Consider the following 20581-nt stretch of genomic DNA (forward strand, 5'->3'; position numbering starts at 1 on the left):
CCTTGTACTTTTACTAAATTTAAACAAGTGGCTTTGCAACATTTTTTGTGTTGTTTTCTTTTTTTAAGAATGTAAGTTATCTTTTCATCTCTTGTTTAAACAGAACGTAGAAAATACGTAATACAAATTTAGTGTCTCAAATATGAATAAAAGTAACTAAGTGACTTGCAGAGTCCCTGATTTTAATTTAATATGAAGAAAATACTAAAAGTCTGTCTTCCCACCCCCACATTCCTGTATCTTTATTTTCTTCTTTTTCTCCTTGTTATCGCTAGTGCTCTATCAGTCTCTCCTCTTTTTCCAGGAGGCCTTCCCAGACACTAGAAATGACAGGATTAAAAGATGAGCACAGAAAGCAATTCAAAAGAAATGCTGAAAACGACAAGACATAAAACTTACTTTTAATTTTTTCACTAAATTCATGTAAGCCCTTTTGTTTTCCTCAGGCCCTCCTTGGGAAGCGTTTGACAAGTCCGAGGCAAGCGTCCCGTTGATGAGGACACCCAGCATATCGAGCACAGTTGTGAACAATTCACTGAGAGTAAAGACAAGTATTACCCTGAGGAACTACTGATTGCCAAGAGATCCAGGGACAGATATTCACAGCAAAGGGCACAAACACAACACTTCAGACAAGCCAGGTTTTTCAGGGCTTTCTGCATACACACACACCTCAGCTTGCATGTGTAAGCCCCAGTGTATACATGCAGGTGGACTGTCAAGATGTACAGACAAACCCCAGCTCAGAGCTACAGACAACACTAACTGCTAACAGACAGTCATTAGGAATTACAGGCTCTGACTTAGGAAAGCGCTCAGGTACATGCTTGTTAAGAAAGACTTTAATTAGTGGCTCCAGTGCTTTCCAAAATAGAGGTGCTCCTCAACCAAGACCAGCACTGAGCATGTAAATCGCACGCAAGGAGTAATAGGATAACAGAAAGAAAAATGTAACAACAACAAACATGCAATCTAAACATAAAAGCACTAAGGACATGAACTAGCTTGTTTAAATGGTGCAGACGTACTTGTTGGTCTGCATATCAACAGTTCCTGAAGTGATTATCTGGAGAAGCAGAAGTGCCCAGTCTGTGGTCCACTGGGTACTCCTCTGCACAGTATCAAACATGCCACCTACCTGCAAAATAATACAGCAGATAGCAAGGCTCTGCGTATATCTCACAGAGGCATGCTTCCCTTATCGCATGGGTTACTTATGAATAAAACGGCTATCCAGTCCCACGAGTTCTTGTGTGCTAAATGCCATCTTGAAGCACTGACTTTAAATAACTTGTACTTCCCACCCCATGCTCCCAGCAAAAAGCTTCTCCTAAGAAGGAACTACAGAAAAGCAAAATATTATTACACTGCTCCTTCAGTTTCATATCTTCACTTTCACATTTGATGCAACAAATTGAAGTCGGTGAAAAAATTCTCAGAACTGAAAAAGTGTCAAATTAAAACTTTATAGTTATCATTTTCCTCCCACACCCCAAAATTAGACAATAATGTGTAATGCAAAGAGACAAAAAATCCAAAGACCAATATACCACTGATTGAAAATGAAAAATGCTAAAACATATATTTTACCCTATGAACAATTTTTCACTATTTCTACCAGTATAGTATGATGCTGTAAAATATGCCTTGGCTTTGAGAAGGAGCCATTTTGCCAAAACCCATCCTTCAAAGGACCAAACTGCAGTAACACAAGATACCTCCTCAGGTTGCAAGCCTGATCACCAAATGGTCAGAATACAGTCCAACCCCCAAATTTCAAAGGTACAACACTTCTAGCTAATGAAAGCACAGCTCCAGCCTTCAGACACTGACAGCCCTGTAAAAGAGCACACACCTCCCTGTCGCATAACGGGATGCCTCAGAGAGCTTTCGTCAAAACGACACTGCTCTTCCCTTACTGGTGCACTGCAGCCCTGGGTCTTCCTACTCTGTCAGCTTCGCTGTCTTGCACATTATCCCTGCACTCAGTACCTGCATCAAATCATGTTTCCTGATGTTTCCCACTTCACAACTTTCCAAAAACAAATCTTTTTATTTTGCCATGTTTTTAATCACTCTATATACCTTCACTGGTTGCGCTTGTAGTTGTTACACTTCACACAATTCTTCCCCATACTTAAAGCTTATTTCAGGGTTGTGTCTTGCTCAATAAATACAGAGACTGTTTCCATTCTCAGTATCTGCTTTTAGCTCCTAAACCTTGCTGAGTTTGTATCTAAGAAGATTACTCCTTGAACTACATAAGTGGGTTATGGTTTACCGCAGGATAAAATCTTGCTGCTTTAATAATAAACCAAATATTGCCCATATCAAGATTTCTACCAACCCATGACAAAGTGCATGTCTCCATGGTACTCAGTGGCAGGTGACAGCTGCTTTACTTTAAGCGCAGCCACAGCAATCCCGAAGCTGGTCACAGCTGGCTCAAGTCCCCTTGACCTGAACCAGTGGCAGTGTAAGGCTGTGGTTACCCTTCTAGTTGCACAACCGCATCTAAGTGGCTTCCAAAGAGACAGAAAGAGAACAACGCAGCAGTGTTACTCCTACCTTGATGGTCCCTCATTTGGCCTTACATGTAGTCTCCACACACCTACTGCACTGTGCTAAATGAGTCATGGTGGCCCTGACGTCTGGTACAGAGGTTTCAAGAGATGTGGACATTGGAGAACTTGATGGAAATAGATTTCTAAGTTGGTTAATACATGTATCCAAGTAGCAGCAACTGAAATGGCACATGTAAGTTAAATAGCCAAATGTTACAATTCCCGAGAGCTCTGAAAGTCTCAACTACATTGACTGCCTAATTGCATAAAATCCTTGCTTGTTACATGGGGATAGATCATCAGTGGACAATGGCCCGGAATGTCCACAAAAAGAAGATACATTTCTGAGGTTCCAGGGTCACTGAAAGGAAGAAAGCAGCACAAAAATAAGGCATGAATAAGGTATATGGCCGTGCTTCCCATTCATTTTGTATGACAATGTCCAAATGTTATAGCCAGGAGGCATCAACTGCAACAAGAGAGACGGGAAGAGCAGAGACGAACACCAGTGGAGCACAGACCCCCTTGTGTCAGGGCAGAGGGGGCACTAACAGCCCTCGCAGTCCCTGGCCAGCCCCAGCTGGGGCTACCCCCACCCCCATCCCTGGCCCAGGAACCCCAGCCTGTCCCCATGGCCCTCCCTGGCCACGCCAGGGCTGCGTCTGACCCCAGCTCCCCTCGCCAGGCCTGATCCTGAGCCCTCCCCATGGGCTGACGTCCTGCCATGGCCTCAGCCCATCCCCATCCCAGTGGAGGTGCCTGATGCCTGAGGCTGGGGGCTGAGGGACCCCCCCTCAGCTGCCAGCTCACAGGGAGCCCCAGCCCCTGCAGTGCCCCGACACGGTGCTTCTTGCTCCGTACCACCTACTCCAGAGTAGCTGCTACATCTTTTTATAACGTCAGGATAAGCACATAAGTTTTTTCTTACCAAGTTAAGGCGAAGTTGTAGGGCTTCATGCATCATTTGCCTAGCTTTAACATCGTCCTGGTACCGTTCTTCCCTCCAGTTACTAAGGATCTAAGAAAAAGCATTTGATTATAAAACATTAATTTGTAAAGAGCTGATAATCTGCTATTAATTGTGTGACTAGATCTTCCTGTTGTAGCAAAAAGAAAATAAGCACCTTTGTTATGCATTTATTAAAAACATTGTTTCAAACACCCTATTTAACTGTTCACCACAGCTAAGTAAATAGACAGTCTTGCACTGGATGCAGCTTCCCAACAGGATCTAGTGGGATCTCTGGTGAGAAATGACCAGAACCTTAGGGAATCTGGACCAGCCGCATTTCAGGGGAAAACCCATACAGCAAAAAGAAAGCCCAAGTGGCAGTAACACCAGGGGAAAAAAACATCGAAGGAATGAATTTAACTAGGATGTGGACCTACATCATAGCCTGGACCTGAGCTGAGAGGGAATATGAGAAAAAAACGGCTCTACAGGTATCAATTTTCACTGTCACAGTAATTCATAGAAACTAAAAGACAGAAAAAAGGAAACATGCACCCATTACATTGGGCACTGTATATATTCAGTTTAAAGACAGTCTTAAGGAGCTATTGTAGGCTAAAGCATGAACCAGATGGGAGCAGGAAGTCTAGAGCAGAATCAGCAGAGGTTGTGAGTAAGCACAAGTGATCCAAAGGAAGAGCTGTAGGCAATGGGCCAGTTTGGGACTAGTAATACTTTTTTTTTAAAATATGAACAACTCTTAATCTGTACTGGCTGGAGAAGATGAAGGGCTTTCCTAAAGAAGGAAAGTTTCAAACTTAACAAAAACTTTTCATGGTCAAGCTAGAGACTGAGAAGACTGTTCCCCTCAAGACAAACACCTTTTATTGGTTTTTCTGGAAAGAACTGAATCAGACTCAAGTTCATTATATTTCTCTGTAACAATTTTAGAAAAAAAGATGTATTCACTCTCAAAAAGGAACAAACACCTCCCCATTCCTCCTTCCTTGGACTGTTCCTTTTGGCATACCACTGCACTGTAATTTTCCTCCTTTTACAGCATCGTATACAAATAAAACTGATGACACATAAAACATCTAACAAAGGGTGCTCATGGTTATGTGCTTGTTTTACCTGATTAACTTGATTCTGCAGTGATGTTAGAAGCCCTTCCCGTTGCTCATCCTGTCCCTTAAGGCAAGTCAGTACCAATGAAAGGAAAGGTTGCTGACTCAAAAGAGACATGCTTTAAGAGAGGCAAACACAGAAGTCAATTAGTAAAGTTATTTTGATACTTCCCATCTTCACTCCCTTCCTTGTTTTGTCTACTTTTTTTCCCTGGAAGTGGCATTGCCTGCATCTATGTCTGTTTGTTTTAGTGAATTAAAGCCTTGCCCCATGAACTAAAAGAACATGCACACAAGGCGGCAGAGCACCAGCCAGTATAAATGCACATATTATGCATGTCATTACTGAGAACCCACCTAGCTCAGGGCATTGAATGACCAAGAATTGCATGGACACCCAAAGGCCTGACTCAGAAACAGAACATGTTATTTTAAGACTACTTTGATTAACCAGGGATATAATTTTAGTGGAGATTAGGCAGCTAAAGTTTCTAATCCACATTAGTGGTCTGAAGTGAATCCCAAGTAAGTTCCCCGTACGAGCACTGATTAGAATTACAGCTGCCTAAATTGCACTAAAATTCTAACACGGGCTTAGTGTAAGTAAACTGAGATGCAGCTTTAGCTGGTTGTAGGAGAAATGCCATACCAATGCAAGGGCTTTCAGATTTGTTTAAATTTTTTTTTTTTTTAGATTAATGTATATCTATTATAAATATAAAATTAAGACAAACTGAAAGAAATACACGAAGATGAATTTGGAAGTACAACATATGAAGTAGGAGAGAAGTTAAAAAAGTCACCAAAGGGATTTTAGTAACAGCTCAGGCAATGATTTTTGCAGTTCTAGGTATATAAGCTCCTTGAAAATTACATGCATCCATAAACACAATACAAATACATATCCACACATACACGTGTATTTATTACAAGTATTCATTTCAACAGTTATTTTCATTTGGCATTTAACTTGACTTCAACAATTTAGGTGACAATTAGTATAAAGGAATGGCAAAATCCCAAGGTCCCATAAAAGGAGCAAAATAGAAAGTCTGTATTTTCAAAAGTCATGTTAAACAGTGATTTTTCAGATTTTAGGAACAACGTGGTAGGAACACCTCTGCATTTTCTCATTAATTTCCACAAGAAAAATTTATAGTTTGCAATACAGTTATTATTACAATTGCTATCCCTGCTACACAAAACAGAGTTTGAAAAAAGAAAAAGAGATCTTATATACGTTATATAAGATTTCATACTTTCCCATAGTATCATTGGTTTTGTCACTTACAGAGTAGTAAAGTTTGGTTTTGATCAAGAAGAGATGGAAAAGCTTCAAAAAGCACACAAGGAAGTAATTTATTGTTACAACTAGAACAACTTTGTAAATGCTTTTACTTCTGCGCGTAGGAACCACTGTGGAGGAAGGGCTTGACAGTTTCTATAGGCATTTTATTTCGGCTTTGAAAGAGGCTTGATTTAGGTTTTCTACATTAGACCTCTCCCATAGGAAAAGAAATAGAAGACAGAAAGAGGTTCCATATTCCCTTCTAGTGATGCAAGGAGCAAGAGAGCCAGTGAATAATGGAAAAGTGCTGATGTGCCCAGAAACACCTAACAAAGAGATCTGGAAAGCAACATGTCTTTTTTTTGTCTAACAACAGAGTGGGTATTGCAAATGAATTAGAAGGACAAGGAAGAGATGGCTTCATAAAGCTAATACAAAGTGTACTTAACTCAAAAACTGAACATGGCAAACAGAACTTCTAGAGGTTGATAGATTGCATAAGCTTATCAAAGAAACAGCCCAGATGAACTAGGAGGGTCCAGCACAACACAGAGTTATGGGCATACTGCAGTTATGAAGGAAAGAAAAAAAATTAAATCTTCTAACCTTAAAGGGAAAATAAGCTAGGTGGAAGAGGCTAGAAAATGGCAGTAGATTTATAAAAGGCTCCACAGAATTTAATGACAACCATAAGTCAAAATCTATATGTGCAATGCAGATTTACAAGAGTACTATAAAGCGGCAAAGCCCAGTTATTGGTCCCACGCTCAGGGAAAGTATACTGCAAGAACAACATCAAAGGTGATCAAAAAGATAACGCATACTAGTAACACTAAGAACAAGAAACTTACAGTGGGACTGTAATACAACAAATACCACAAGCCTTTAAGAAGTGATTTGTTTTCTTGAACAACTGTAATTTGGAAGAGCTTCAAAAAAAGAAAGATGGTTGGAATTTGAAGCTAAGAGACCTTGTTGTGTATAGTGTTCAATGTAATTTCTACCATAACTCTAAGAAAGTACAAAAAAATTATAGGCACTGTGGAAGAATATTTTACTAAAAGAAGCTCAATAACCATTAAGTCATTAAAATTCTCATGCACTTGGTAAGTTAGAGATGAGCTTAAACTTAATTCCCAACAGGAATTAAGTGACATCTTATAATTATGGGATCTTAATGGCAAGAAAAGTGGCCTACTGCCATAGAAGGGAAGAGACAACAACCACTCTAACTACTCTTTTAAATCTCTAACATTTCCCATCACCAAGCTGTAGAATAGCCCTGGAAGATGTGTTACAAAGCTTTCACATTTCTTCCTCTGAAACCAATGATATTTCTTCAGCTAAAGCTAAAACTTCAAACTAAATGAAGCCTGAACCCTGTTTGGGGTTGATAACTTTTTGCTCCACAAAAGTGAACTGAGGTTTTGTGAAGCCAAAATCTAGTCCAGTCCTCAGTAAACACCTTCAAAAATACCTTTCAGCTCTGTGTACAGGGATTTCCCAAGGTCGTACCTTTTTTGTTTCTGTCTATCTCTTTCCTTCTTAGAAGATGACCCCAAATGCTGACCTTTCTCCAGCTCCTCTCCTGCAGCTTTCAAGACCCTACCTTGAACTGAGGTAGGCAGTTTTGCAATCAAGGGAGCCACCAGCCACACTCCTCGCCGCTCAGAGGAACTAGAAGTAGAACAAACTTATTTCAGCCAAAATATCCCTGTAGTTTTGCAACCAGTATTAGCTGTTATAAAAGACTGAACTGCTTTAATAAAGCAGTTGACACAATGCATCTGGAGTAACTAGTGTGGACTGAGCAGTCACAATTTCTGGTTTCCAGAAAATTCAAGAATAGCAACTATATTTATTGTTAAACAAAAGTAAATAGAAGTAACCTTCAGGTAACTCATGTCCGTACATTCCTGTTTCAAGTGCAAAAAAGTCTAAGCAATCTACATAAAATTAAGCATCATGTTGGCTAAAATAATTAAAAAGGTGCTACAAAAAATACCTTAGGAATGTCTTTTTACCATTCTGTCTTGTATTACTTGTGTCAGCATTTCCAACAGAGTTTGGATTGAAGAGGCCTATACCAGAGTTAGAAGAGTTATTGTTTAGATCAGCGGATTGCTGAAACACCTCTATTGTCGCCTTTGCAATATTATCCAACAAGCTGTTCATTTCAGCCACAGACCCAGAACCCTACAGTAAAACATAAGTAAACTAGCACATTCATGGTATGCTTGCTCATGGACTACGTTAAAATATAACATACTTTTTTGCATTAAATATTTAGATAGAAAGTTTGAAAAGAAATACTCACAGGCTCCTTCATGCACTGTTTGATCATTAGTTGCAGCTCCAACCAAGACTGACGGAGAGTCCACTGATCTAAGTTCTAGGTAAGAATTAACATTACAAATAAAGTGTCAACACTTTGCATGTCTAAAAAAAAATAATAAATCTCATAATTGAATATGTTACATGCAAAAGCCTCATCTTGTAAGTAGATCATCGCAATCACTACTCTTTTAAATAGTTTAATGACATGCCAAAACATCAGACCTATTAAGGAATGTATGTTAACTTCCACATCTTTGCAGCTAATACTGTTACTGGATACTTTTAACCACGCAACTTTTCTGAATAAAAATCTCGCTCTCTGCAAAATCTGAGTTTAGTTAAATATGAATATGGAAAATGTAATTCACTCTTTCATTAGCAATTACATTAATCCATGACACTGCCATCCAAGTGGACATATCTGTATTTAGCACAAGGCCATCTAGACCCGATTACAGTAAATGCAGCAGCTGAAGTTGTTATTTTGCAGGACACTGATCACTGTTTATCCTGGTTCAGATATTGTCAACTTGATTCTTCACAGGTCTATTCAAAGAAAATCCATTTTGAAGTTTAAGGAATGAAGTGTCCCTAATGCAGCTGAATTTGAAGAAATGATCAGTTTAGGACTGTCCGTGAAGGCATTTGAGCTTTTTCCATGGACTAGGAGTGTCTTTCACCACAGTACTGTCACAAAGCCCTACTGAGACAGTAGGCATCTCCACCTAAGGAGCCCTAAAAGCAGCTCCCTTTTCAGTGGTTTCCTGATGACTGACAATGCCGAACAGCAACGATGAGTGTGCTGCACACTTGTTTCCTCCATAACTGTGGAATCAGAAGTAATGAGACACCAGAAGTCATGCTATAAGAGTGTTTACCACAGAGACTGGGGATCCTGAGCACATACAATCTTTAAAGAAGAACCTAATGCTTGATTGCACCAGGAACTGCAAATCAATGTCACTTGGTGGTGCTGCTGAATGACAGGTTAGAAGTCAGTGCACCACAGGTAGTTTTTTCCACCTTTTCCCCACTGCATTACCTGAAGTATGCGTTTGATGTGCTGTCTCTGAGGGTTGTCACCCTCGGTGCATTCTTTAATACCATGAGGATAACAGATAAGTTGAAGGAGTTTCTGTGCTTGTTTGTTTGAAAGAACAGGATCCAAAATAAGATCTTTGTCTGTGCACAGCCTCTCAGGTTCCTTTAAACAGTGCTCTCCAACCCATTCCTGTAAGTAATCAGAGAACAGATTCACAAGATAGTTTCAAGGCAATATTAACTTCTGGTAAGCTAAAGAGAAAAGTGATTTTTCCATATGCAAAACTTGAAGTGAACTATGGTTCATGCAACACGTGAGATTAGAAATGTCTTCTGTCATTCAGTACCACCTGAAAGTATAAGACTGTTAACAGGTTTTCTAAAATTCATTTCTTCTATACTTTGAAAGCAACTTCGCAATAAAACAAATGCTACTGCAAAAGCACTTTGAGCAGACAGTTGATGGAGTGGTCCTACTGTCTTCTCAAAGTGCTTGAGATTCAGGTAGGAAAAACACGTCAATTTTGATAGAGTGCAGGGAGATGCTAATAACTAACTAAACCAATTTTTTCCCCCCAATAGCATACGACTCTGTGTATAAACTGCTCAAATCAGGAAACCCAAACAGATTCAAATATTGAAATACTTCAACATTCATTTTGCACCAAAATATATGTTACACTTTTCAAACAAAATAACACTGTTTCTCCAAATGAAGACAGAAGAGTAGTTTTAGAGATTACCTGCTGGCAAATGGTTCTTAGCACATATCTAGCATACTCGCTTAAACTAGCAGTTTCTATGGAAACAGCTTTTCCGCATGATTTCAAAGTGTGAGAGGAACCCCAGATTTCATCCTCATTGAGTTCATCTAGTAAGCCTCTCATATGGAATTCTTCACTCTTCAAGGAGTTGACATTGTTGCTGCCAATTTCAGCATCGCCTGTACAACAGAAACACAGAAGCACAGGGTGAACTTCTACCCACGTGCCCATGCCCCCAGACTGCTTACCCACCAAGGAACGTCTTTGGAGGCACAGGCCAGCTGAGGACTAAACAGGAGTGAGGCAGTTGCATTCAAAAGGGCAGCACTAACTGCCTCTGCAAATCACCATGTTCAAAGTATTGTCCGCTTTCTTCATTCTGCGTAGCATCTTTTTAATGGATATTTCAGAAGTAGGAAAAGGTTTACACATATCAAACACAAATAAAGCCACTATGTGCTCAACAGGAAAAGGTCTGTGAGTGCATGGAATTGCTTTAGGAGATAATGAAGAGTTGGGTTACTTGCTCTTCTCAGATGTCCCTTCTCCAAGTTTTCTCCCTTACTTTGATTTATTAACACTCCATAGATCAAGAGACAAGTATGACAGTGGCCCCTTAGCCCACCTTACTATGAACTTCTTGACAAGAGAGACTGATCTTCCTGGGAATGGAAAAGGGCAGAGCGTACTGAGGGAGCGTGGCAAACACTAGTGAGCCCCTCCTCTCCGCAAGGCACCAGCACGGCTTTGCAACCACCATCTACCTGAAACTAACAGGGTTGACCAGAGAAGAAGGAAAAATATTTCGGACACAATGCAAATAAATCAGACCTGTAACAGTTCACGTTTTACATGTTTACTGGACATGTTTGTCCAAGGCCTGAAACCTTGGACAAGGAAGAAGATGCAACTACAGTGTGTAGTAGTGGGGAAAATAGCCCCAAATGCTGCACATAACACCCCAGAGGCTGTGAGGCCATCCAGGAGCATGCATGACAACAGCCTGCATAAGAAGCAGGCTAATGTAGCCTAATGTTTTAAGTCAGCAGAAACTCTAGTGGATCTTAACTGATGCACTACATACGATAGTCATCCCTTAGAAAACCCCTCAGTTTACTATCAAGATCAACAACTAACACGACGTGACAAGGCTAAATGGCTTGCTTCAGCCACTCATTCAAACACACACACACACGCATTCATACCAGGGCCTCTGGTTACACATATGCTAGGATTTATTCCTAAAATCTGCAACTACCAGCAAAATATTTCAAACTACTGCACCAAGGAGACCGACCGCCTTTCAGCAGCTGTGGCCACATCCCCAGAGTACTACATTATTTACACAGAGAGCTCAAAACACCACGCTGCACCAGGTCCTCCTGCGCACTCAGTTGTCCCGTCACTGTTTCTATGTTCCTTGGTACTGCATTACCCTGGGCAAAAAAAACCCATGAGGGTTTAGTAGAGTTACTGCTAAGAAAAACAGCCAACGCCTGTGCTCCTACCCTGTTCTGTGCCACTTTAGAGTTACTCCTAAATAAACCAGCATACAATACTTTTTTTAACAAGACCAAACTTGTACTTAACAGCTTATCAAAGCCAGAGCCCTGACTCGCCGTGACAGACCAGCCCATATGCAGACAATCCCTCCGGGTGGGTGGCAGCGCTGGTTGTGACCCGACAGCACGGGTTTCATCCCCGACCCCTCAGCCAGTTCTGCACAGCCGGCCCAGAAGGCTCACCCAGCTCTCCGCTATGGCAGGCACGCTCCTGCCCCAACCTCCTCTGCACAGACCTTTGCAGCACAAGGAATCAACTCCTTACAGAGAGTGGAGAGACTGAATGAACAGCGTTGTCACTCATGAAATGGAATAAAAATGATTTTTAAGTAGGCCAATAGCAAAACAGCAGAACATACCCTGAGAAGTGAAAGCAGTTATAATCCCTCTGTTTCTCCAAATCCAGGCAAATCCAAAAACCCCTGTACCACTGACCCAACAGCTGGTAGAGCAGACACATCAAGCCCTGCAGAACCCAAAGCCAAGGACAAGCTCATTGCGAAGTGTGGGAAACAAGCTGACGAAGTCTGTGCCCAACACACGTGAACAGGCAGCAGCAGCAAAGACCCCACCTACACGCTCCCTGCACTCAAGCATCTTATGAGCTTGTGAGCACAACTATATCGAGCCCAGATCTGTACCCATGAAGGACAAGAGGGAAGAACCTGGCAGGCAAACAATGCAATGAGGAGACTGATACCAAGCCACACATGAAGCTGAAGCCATCCCAGAATGCTTTGATAAAACTTGCAAAGACATTTAATACACCCTAGAGAAGTTGACTGCAGCACCATCTTTTGTTGTGGGTAGAGATTATTTTTTTCTAACACAGATTTCTACTCACAAAGCTTCCTCAGCATAGAACTGCAACAGCTATCATTTATCTGATGCTTTTCCTCAGTAATCAAGTACAATTTTGAAATAACTAATGCAGGGTGCCAACAAGAGACATCTCCAAATCTAACATTTTGGGTATAGGAGGAGATGTGCTGCAGTGAAGGCACAAATAAACTATGTGCCTGAATCTTCCTTCGTACCACTCTGCACCAGACCCTATCTAAACCTGCATAGAGACGAAACAACAGGTGCTCACACTACACACCATTAATGAAAGAGAATAGCAAACCTCAGCACTCCGAATAGCAAGGGAACATAGATAATGGCCATAAACATATTTCAAACTCACTCTCAAATCCATCAGTCCATCCCAGATAGCTATGCCTTTAACATCTTTCCAAATATAGTCACATCATTAAGGATCATGGGGTCTTTGAGACAGTTCTGAGACACTGGCCAACAGAGAATATAGTAATGGCACTCTAGCTGGAGGTATACCTCTGTAGGTATGTCCACATCTGGAAAATCTTGCTTGTTTAACTGGACATTTACTTAGCTGCAAAAAATACACATCACCATAGGTCACAAGAGCTTTAACTGAACTTAAGCCAAACCAAGCTCTGAGGCAGGTATTTGTTTGGAAAAATAACACACTCATTGTTCAAGGAGAGTTGCTTAGCAGTGACTCTTTTAGAACTTCCACAATGACAGACACACGTGATTTGTGGTAAAACACAGAAAAAGGTGGGGAAAATCATCTGAGAGTGTATTTCCTCTCTATATTTGAGAGGGACTTGCCTGAGTTTGAAATGTGCTGGGACTTGGTGGTGGGGGTAGAGGTCAAAATGTGAAAAAGTTACATCTGCTTAAAGCCTCATCAGCAGGGGGGGGGGGGGCTGACTCACCAGAGAAAAATTCTGCCTCTTGACCTGTGGGAGAAACACTCACATGCTACAGAAGCATGGACAGCATCCACATTTTTCTCTTGTCATCAGGGTTTTCCTTTTGCAGGAACATTCCCAGGGAAATGAACTAGCACGATCTGTTTTTTACTCGAACACTAGAACAAAAACATTACACACAACTCTGCATAATCTTACCAAGCATCAAAATTGCTTTTAAGACTGCAAACACAGCTCCCACTTCTATACTGTTGTGAGCAGCAGCCAAGAGGTGACGATCACAAGAAGAACGAATTCCAGGAAATAATTTCCCTATGGAAAGAAGAGTAAATCTCGTAGAAAATGGTTGTTATTTATCAACTAAAATTTCCTTTGCACAAAATTCTTCTCATCTAGAACAGCTATAGAAGTACAATAACTGAATGAAGAACTGAATTTTCTGAAATTGAAACTGAAGACCAACAGGTAAGTCATTAAAATCAACTGGGATACATGGTTATGATGTATTAATATCAAAATAAAATACGATAATTTAAGTAGAAAAAGGAGCCTATCATTTCACTGTGTCGATGTAAACAGTGAATTTAACCACAATGAGAAACTGAAGTGTATTTTGGTTTTGACTTCACAGATTTAGGAAGTTACTTACCTCATCTAGCCTTCTTAACAAATGAGGCAAAATTAATTACTATAAATGCCTGTTGCACAGTTAAGCCTAATTCTACAGCTCAGAAGCAGACTGCAAAAGAAGTCAGTGAGTGCTTTTTCTAACATGAAGGAGAAGATAAACAGACTGAAAGACAGGGAGGGAGGGAGAAAGGAAGGATGAATCTACCACCTTTCTGAGGTGGTTAACTGAGCCATATGTAAGAAAAGTCTGTAACGTAGTCACATTTTGTTTGATTTGTACTATTTCCTAGAGTTCAGACATGACTTTTCCTATCCATTCAAATCCACTTTTATTTCTAGGGAAGCCTGGGACCACGTAACATATTTCTGTTACTCAGACAGTATTCTTCACGGCTCTTACTTGTTTTGCTCAAATATGCAACAAAAGTTCATGCATTTCTGGTCAAAAAAAGAAATTAATATTACTTTTAGATGGAACAATTTGACACCACTTAAGAGCTGAGGGGTTTTTTCTTTCAATTTCATTTTTCCGTAGAAATAGTCTTGTCATCAAATTTGCTGAAATACTTATAAGACAAAACAGAGGTTACTTCCAGGTATATTTCCTTTTAATTGTTAGGTGCTTGTTCCTTGCCTTTTTCCTTCCTCTTTTGGTCTGTGGCAAACACACACAGGTCAGACCACAAAAGATTCAAATTTAAAAGGAAAGAGCACTACATTAATATACTCTAAGAACTAATTTCCTCATGTTTCTTCTGTTGGACTAGGTGCTTTATTATACCCTATTTAAAATCACATTTAATTTAAATTTACATGCAAGGCTACCACACTGTATGATCTGTATCCCTATTAGTTTCTATATCACTGCAAGGTGACCCACTACAGGAGCTGTCACTGCCCCAACAATACTTAGTACGAAGGAAGGTGGGGACCGTGATAAATACTACCACTGCCAACAGCAGCACTGGCACAGAAACAGTATTAATAGGTCCCAGGCTCACATGATTGTTTCAATGAAGTTCCAAAACAAAAGGAGAACTATCAGGACAGAACAGTCTTCTAAATGTATTCCTCTTTGCTGAAGTGTACACAGATGCTGTGTTAAAACTTAATTTTCTTTTTTAAGATGTAATATTCAAATGGCTGAGTTTTATGTCAACATTATGCCGCACCTGGATGGCCAGGTGTTGATAATGAATAAGTTTCAGCAAACTTCTATAGTTTTACATGCATATAAAACATTTCCCAAGCAAGTAAGAATGTATCAACTTTTCACTAGTGAAACATCTGTAATTTTAAACAGGCTATCACTTCTACTCGCACTATGGATATTTTCTCACGTGAAATCTGAAGCCATCAAAACACATCTGGGTTCACTTTCTGAAATGAAAGGGCCACACAGCAGGCAACTTACCTGGTCCCTGGGGAAAGAGGCAGACCTGGGGTGTCCTGAAGAGGTGCAGGAGTAGCCGACAGGTCATTCTCGCCCCAGGCTCAGCATCCGGATCTCCACAGGCTATGGAAGATGGGATGTGGACATAAGGCATCTGCCCAGGACCTCCTAAGTCCCAGTGGCAGGCCTGGAAATGTTCTAACTCACAGCCCCATTCTAAATGGGAATACAATAATTTCATCAACAGGAATTAGCATTTATGGCCCTGAGTCATCAAAAAACAGGAAAGAATAGTATGATTTTTGGTAAGCAAGAGACCTAATTAATGGCAGAAAAGACTACATGGTTAAAATGGCTTTTGAGAGTCAAAGCAGAAATAAGAAACACAAATCCAAGCAGAAAGTGAAAAGAAATGTGTGAAGTGGCCAACAAAGAGGACCACAGCTACAGTACTCCAGGGCTGGAGGCAAAGACAGTGAGGTCAGAGAGAAAAAGCCAACATCAGGCAGACTGACGGCAGAAGGAAATGCACAACCTGAGTAGATCAGTCAGACATTTGAGCACATAGCGCAGAGCAGAAGAGAGTTGTGAGTAGAAAGTGAGGCTGCGTAACATAAGGGGACAGTGCGCTGTCAGCAACTCTGATAGCACTTCTCAAGTGTGGGTCCTCTAATCTAACTTGGCGTCGCTCCTTTTGGGAACTGCAGGGACACACAAGCTACAATGCACAATAGGTGGCATTCCACAAGAACGCAGTTCAGAACACACTACTTATTCAATCAATGGAGACTTCTTCAGAAGTCTTATGTTTTTCATTCTAAGTTTTTCTCTTGGTATTTTCTTACCAGCTGCAAGAAGAGAAGGCAGTGCAACATGCTGAACTACATCTTCCAGAGAAAAGCACTGCCGGGCGATCAATATAGCAATGAAAGTGGCCAGGGAATCGTGGAACGACAGGTCACTCACCTTGAAGGAAAAACATTGCAAGGCTTCACATAACAGTGCACTTACATAACAGTGCACACACCACTGCCACTGTTATTAAGGAATTAATTATAAGAATAAACAGTAACATTTTTATACATAAGCATTTGTGTCTACATTTTAATGTATTTCCCAAACATTTTATGTCAAATACTGATAGCTTAACTTAATTTTAACCAATAACTATTTCAAATACCACAAATTCTGAAGTAAAAAACATTAGTCTTATAAAAACTGAGAAAATTTTACCATTCTGTAAAAAATGATAATATCGATACTCATTCCTTAGCCTTAGGACAAGAATATGTCCCCAAGTATACAGCTTCAATCTGTTCCTAAAGGCATATGTAATCAAACTATAGATAAATATACTGAATCAGATACTGGATAACATTAGTCACCGTAATCCTGCTGACTTGAACAGGATGATGGTAACTTACACCAGGTAAGAAACAGCAAAGCGTACCACCCCTTCTACAACCCCAGAGCCAACACCAAAACAGGGTCTTTAAAACAGACCTAGTTATTTACACGTCCATCAGCATTGTAGAAAAAGTATATGGACATGCCTGCTCCTTTTAAAGCACACCTCTGATATTCCATATCATTCCATAATAAAGAAAAAAAAAAGATTTACAAAGAGAAAACTCTAAGCACTGCCCAAATTCTACATTAACCCTGAAGATGAAGGAGAGAATAAAAATCAATCACAAATCTCATTAAAAGCCTTAAATGGATACAGGACTAAATCTGTGCTCTGCATTTTGTATTGAATGGAAACCTTACTATACTTCTAAGCGCACCCTAGACATAGATTTAACAGATACTTCAGAAGATATTGAACTTACATCCACACTGCAGAGCAGATCATTGAAACCCCAGACATGATTTGAAGAGCAGCAAAGAGCTTTTACGACCCCTAACCACTCTGAGCTAAGCACCGTGCAGCATGCCGTCAGCTCTGCGCAAAGGTTTGCTATGTCATTAATCCTAGGAAAGAAGAGAAAAACTAATACAGAAGCAAGATATTTTGTAAACAATAAATATTTAGGTCAAAGCAGATCAGTGCTTGGCAGAAGAACTGCTGTTTCCTCACTTAAGGTGGGGGTTTATGTCCAAATGTGATTATGCTACTGTACATATAACCTAGTGTTATTCAGTTGTGGACAACTGGAGCATCTGGAAAAAAAAAAAACAGTATGTGACTTGTACCCCATAACTTGCATCCATCCAACCTACAGCAGCACAGGACCTTTATTTTGTGTAAACCCTGCTCTGTACGCCCTGTGTCCCTACCAGCTTCCCTACCTGTGCTGAGCTGCCCAGGAGGAGGGATGCAGCACCCAAACCCCTGCTACCTGCAACCCACCAAGACAGATGACCTGCCCCTCTCCACATGGGCACACTCTGGCCTTTCCTCAGTGCTGCCACACAAACAGCAGGTCCATCCTCTTTCATGCAAAAATGTCACAGGAAAGTGGTGTGTGTGGCGCACACCTCCCCAGCCCCTGCGGGAGCCCTCCTCACCAGCTCTACTGTTCAGGAGGGACAAGAGAGTCACAAAATTAATTGGCATTAATGAATTTTACTTCATAGATCGCATACTGTGTAATGTGTGATTTGGTCTATGACTCAGAGTTATGTAACATTTTAAAAAACAGCAACAGCAGAGTTGACTCATCCCAGTGCAAGTTATTCTTTCTCTGTTCCACAGTGAAACCCGTTTGGCCACATTTAGATGTTCCCCTTTGCTGCTCTTACAAAACCGCTTCCTCTCAGCTGCTCTGCTCTGCCAAGAATGCCCCACATTTCAAAGAATCACAGAATGGCTTGGGTTGGAAGGGACCTTAAAGACCATCTAGTTCCAAGCCCCCTGCCATGGACAGGGACACCTTCCACTAGACCAGGTTGCTCAAAGCCCCATCCAACCTGGCCTTGAACACTTCCAGGGATGGGGCAGCCACAACTTCTCTGGGCAACCTGTTCCAGGGCCCTGCCACCCTCACAGTGAAGAATTTCTTCCTTACATCTAATCTAAATCTACCCTCTTTCAGTTTAAAGCCATAACTCCTTGTCCTATCACTACATGCCCTTGTAAAAAGTCCCTCCCCGTCTTTCCTGTAGGTCCCCTTTATGTACTGGAAGGCTGCTATAAGGTCTCCCCAGAGCCTTCTCTTCTCCAGGCTGAACAAGCCCAACTCTGTCAGCCTGTCTTCACAAGAGAGGTGCTCCAGTCCTCTGACCATTTTTGTGGCCTCCTTTGGACCTTCTTTGGATGTTTCAGAGGCGGCTTCACACTAGGGACAGGGAGATGGATACAGGAACTGTACACATTTTTGGCAGGAGTCAATCAGAAAAGAAAAGGGAAAAAAAAAATCCACAACTTCCTTGAGTTTTGTGATCTGGCAGCAGCCTTAAAAAAGACTGTCAGCTACTGCTGCACCTAGGCTTAACTATCAAGACCAAGAATTTCTTCATAAAAATTGGAATAGAATCAGAACAGAACACCAAGTTCTGGTGGGTTTGATTGTGTAAGAGCGATAGAGGTGCTGGGGGCAGGGGTTAAGGCTAGATCCAAAAATCAGTGTCCGTTTCACCCTGCCTCACAGACTTTGCAGAATGGAAAACCAGGGTAAAACAGTTTCAACGCTGCAGTGCTACATTTGCATAAGAAGGCTGAGTTTATGTGTTTACATACTGGACAGAGGAAACAACTGAGAGAAGAACATCTCCATTATGAAACAAAACATACTGTCAGTGTAAAACCCTGACACTGATGTTAAGCTGGTTTACTGCAAGGGTTCTTCACTATACTTCTTGTCAGTACCTCAACATTATCTAAAAAGATCTAACATAGACTTAAGACCCAAGAAGTGTCGTGCTGGATCAGACCAAAGCTCCACCTGAGAGTGGCAGGAGCCAGCACCTGCTGGTGTCAGCAGACAACCACCTTAATACAGTGCTGGACAACCTGTTGAAGTGGAGATCTCATCCTGAACTCTAATCATTGGAGACCAACTTGAACTGTGCACCATGAGGTCCAAGCTACTCTTAAAATATAACTGACAGCTGTTACAATTCTAGTAGCTTCTACCCAATAAAACTCTTAATACTTAAAAAAAAAAAATTTTTTTTAAATCTACATATTACCTATGAAGATGAAATCCATAATAAATAAATTACACATTTAATAAATTAAACACCAATTGCATCAGAAGAAGGAAATGACATAATGCAGAACCTTCCTTCATTTACAGGCTTCTAATGAGCAAAGATTGCGCTGAGCTGTTCTGTCTGAAATGGCACAACTGCTGATACGAAAAGCTTACTGACTGTCTTACAGTGAGTACTTTCTACTTGTTACTCCCTTCTGTTAAATTATGCAGATTGATTTAATGAAATAACTCAGCTTAAACTTACTCAATAAATTTTCAGCAACCAGAAAGAGTAATGAATGAAAACAATTGCAAAAAAGACACAAAACAAAAAAGTGAAAGGAAACCTCATATATAACACGTAAAAATCCATTCAGTTAGATTCCAGCACAGTTTGCCTTACCTTCCTGCATCTTGGTGTCCCATGCACACGTTCATTAGCGCATTGCAGACAAAGCTGTAGCGGTTGGCTGCGTTATCGCTCAGGATCTTGCCCAGCATTGAGTAGTTAATGCTGTGAGCAGAAGGATTCTCGATAAAATCTAGCATGAACTCTGGATCCCACAGTAAATTGGAATTCGAAGGCTGAACATTGCTGTATATTGTTTGCTTCACCTTAGAACAGGCACTACTGAGGACCAAAAAAAAGAGTGAGTTGCCAAAAACCATACTTTGCGGGAATGCTGTTGAACATACCACATGGGATTAGAAAATCCTAGTTTGGTTACCATTCTGTACACATTCTCAAACTCATTTTTTATAAGGAGCATCTACCAGAAAATAAGGCTGATATATCAATTTCATTCAAGTTTTCCTGCAAATAGTCTCAAGTTCCCAAATCGCTTCTATGACATTCCTATGACTGAAATTGTGAGCAGCTGGATAAGGACCACACATTCATTCCTCACTAGCAATAACTTCCTGGAGCATGAAATGCCTCTACAGTGAACTATTAACAGTGCTCCATAATGCTGCTCTCCCTCTTTATGTGTCATGACAATGAACTGCAGCGGTGGTGAAGAAGAATTAATTAAGGAAAAATGAG

At 40.8% G+C, this 20581-nt stretch overlaps 1 protein-coding gene across 7 annotated transcripts in view; it reads right to left on the reverse strand.

The window, feature by feature from the left end:
* The window catches only part of MED12L (mediator complex subunit 12L), a 151276-nt gene that overhangs the window by 19890 nt on the left and 110805 nt on the right, over positions 1-20581 (reverse strand). For 6 of the 7 annotated variants that reach the window (XM_069792973.1, XM_069792970.1, XM_069792976.1 and 3 more), the window contains 14 exons: positions 19940-20167; positions 17230-17371; positions 16243-16363; positions 15419-15520; positions 13573-13686; positions 10053-10252; positions 9311-9499; positions 8249-8323; positions 7937-8127; positions 7447-7608; positions 4651-4762; positions 3493-3582; positions 1029-1138; positions 400-535 (listed from right to left, as the gene is read on the reverse strand). In XM_069792973.1, coding sequence (XP_069649074.1) covers positions 400-535; positions 1029-1138; positions 3493-3582; positions 4651-4762; positions 7447-7608; positions 7937-8127; positions 8249-8323; positions 9311-9499; positions 10053-10252; positions 13573-13686; positions 15419-15520; positions 16243-16363; positions 17230-17371; positions 19940-20167 — 1972 coding nt within the window. The remainder of the gene's footprint in view (positions 1-399; positions 536-1028; positions 1139-3492; positions 3583-4650; positions 4763-7446; positions 7609-7936; positions 8128-8248; positions 8324-9310; positions 9500-10052; positions 10253-13572; positions 13687-15418; positions 15521-16242; positions 16364-17229; positions 17372-19939; positions 20168-20581) is intronic. The other variant, XM_069792971.1, reaches the window with a different exon arrangement.

Source organism: Haliaeetus albicilla, chromosome 9 (assembly GCF_947461875.1).
Source record: "Haliaeetus albicilla chromosome 9, bHalAlb1.1, whole genome shotgun sequence".
In the NCBI taxonomy this organism is placed as follows: domain Eukaryota; kingdom Metazoa; phylum Chordata; class Aves; order Accipitriformes; family Accipitridae; genus Haliaeetus; species Haliaeetus albicilla.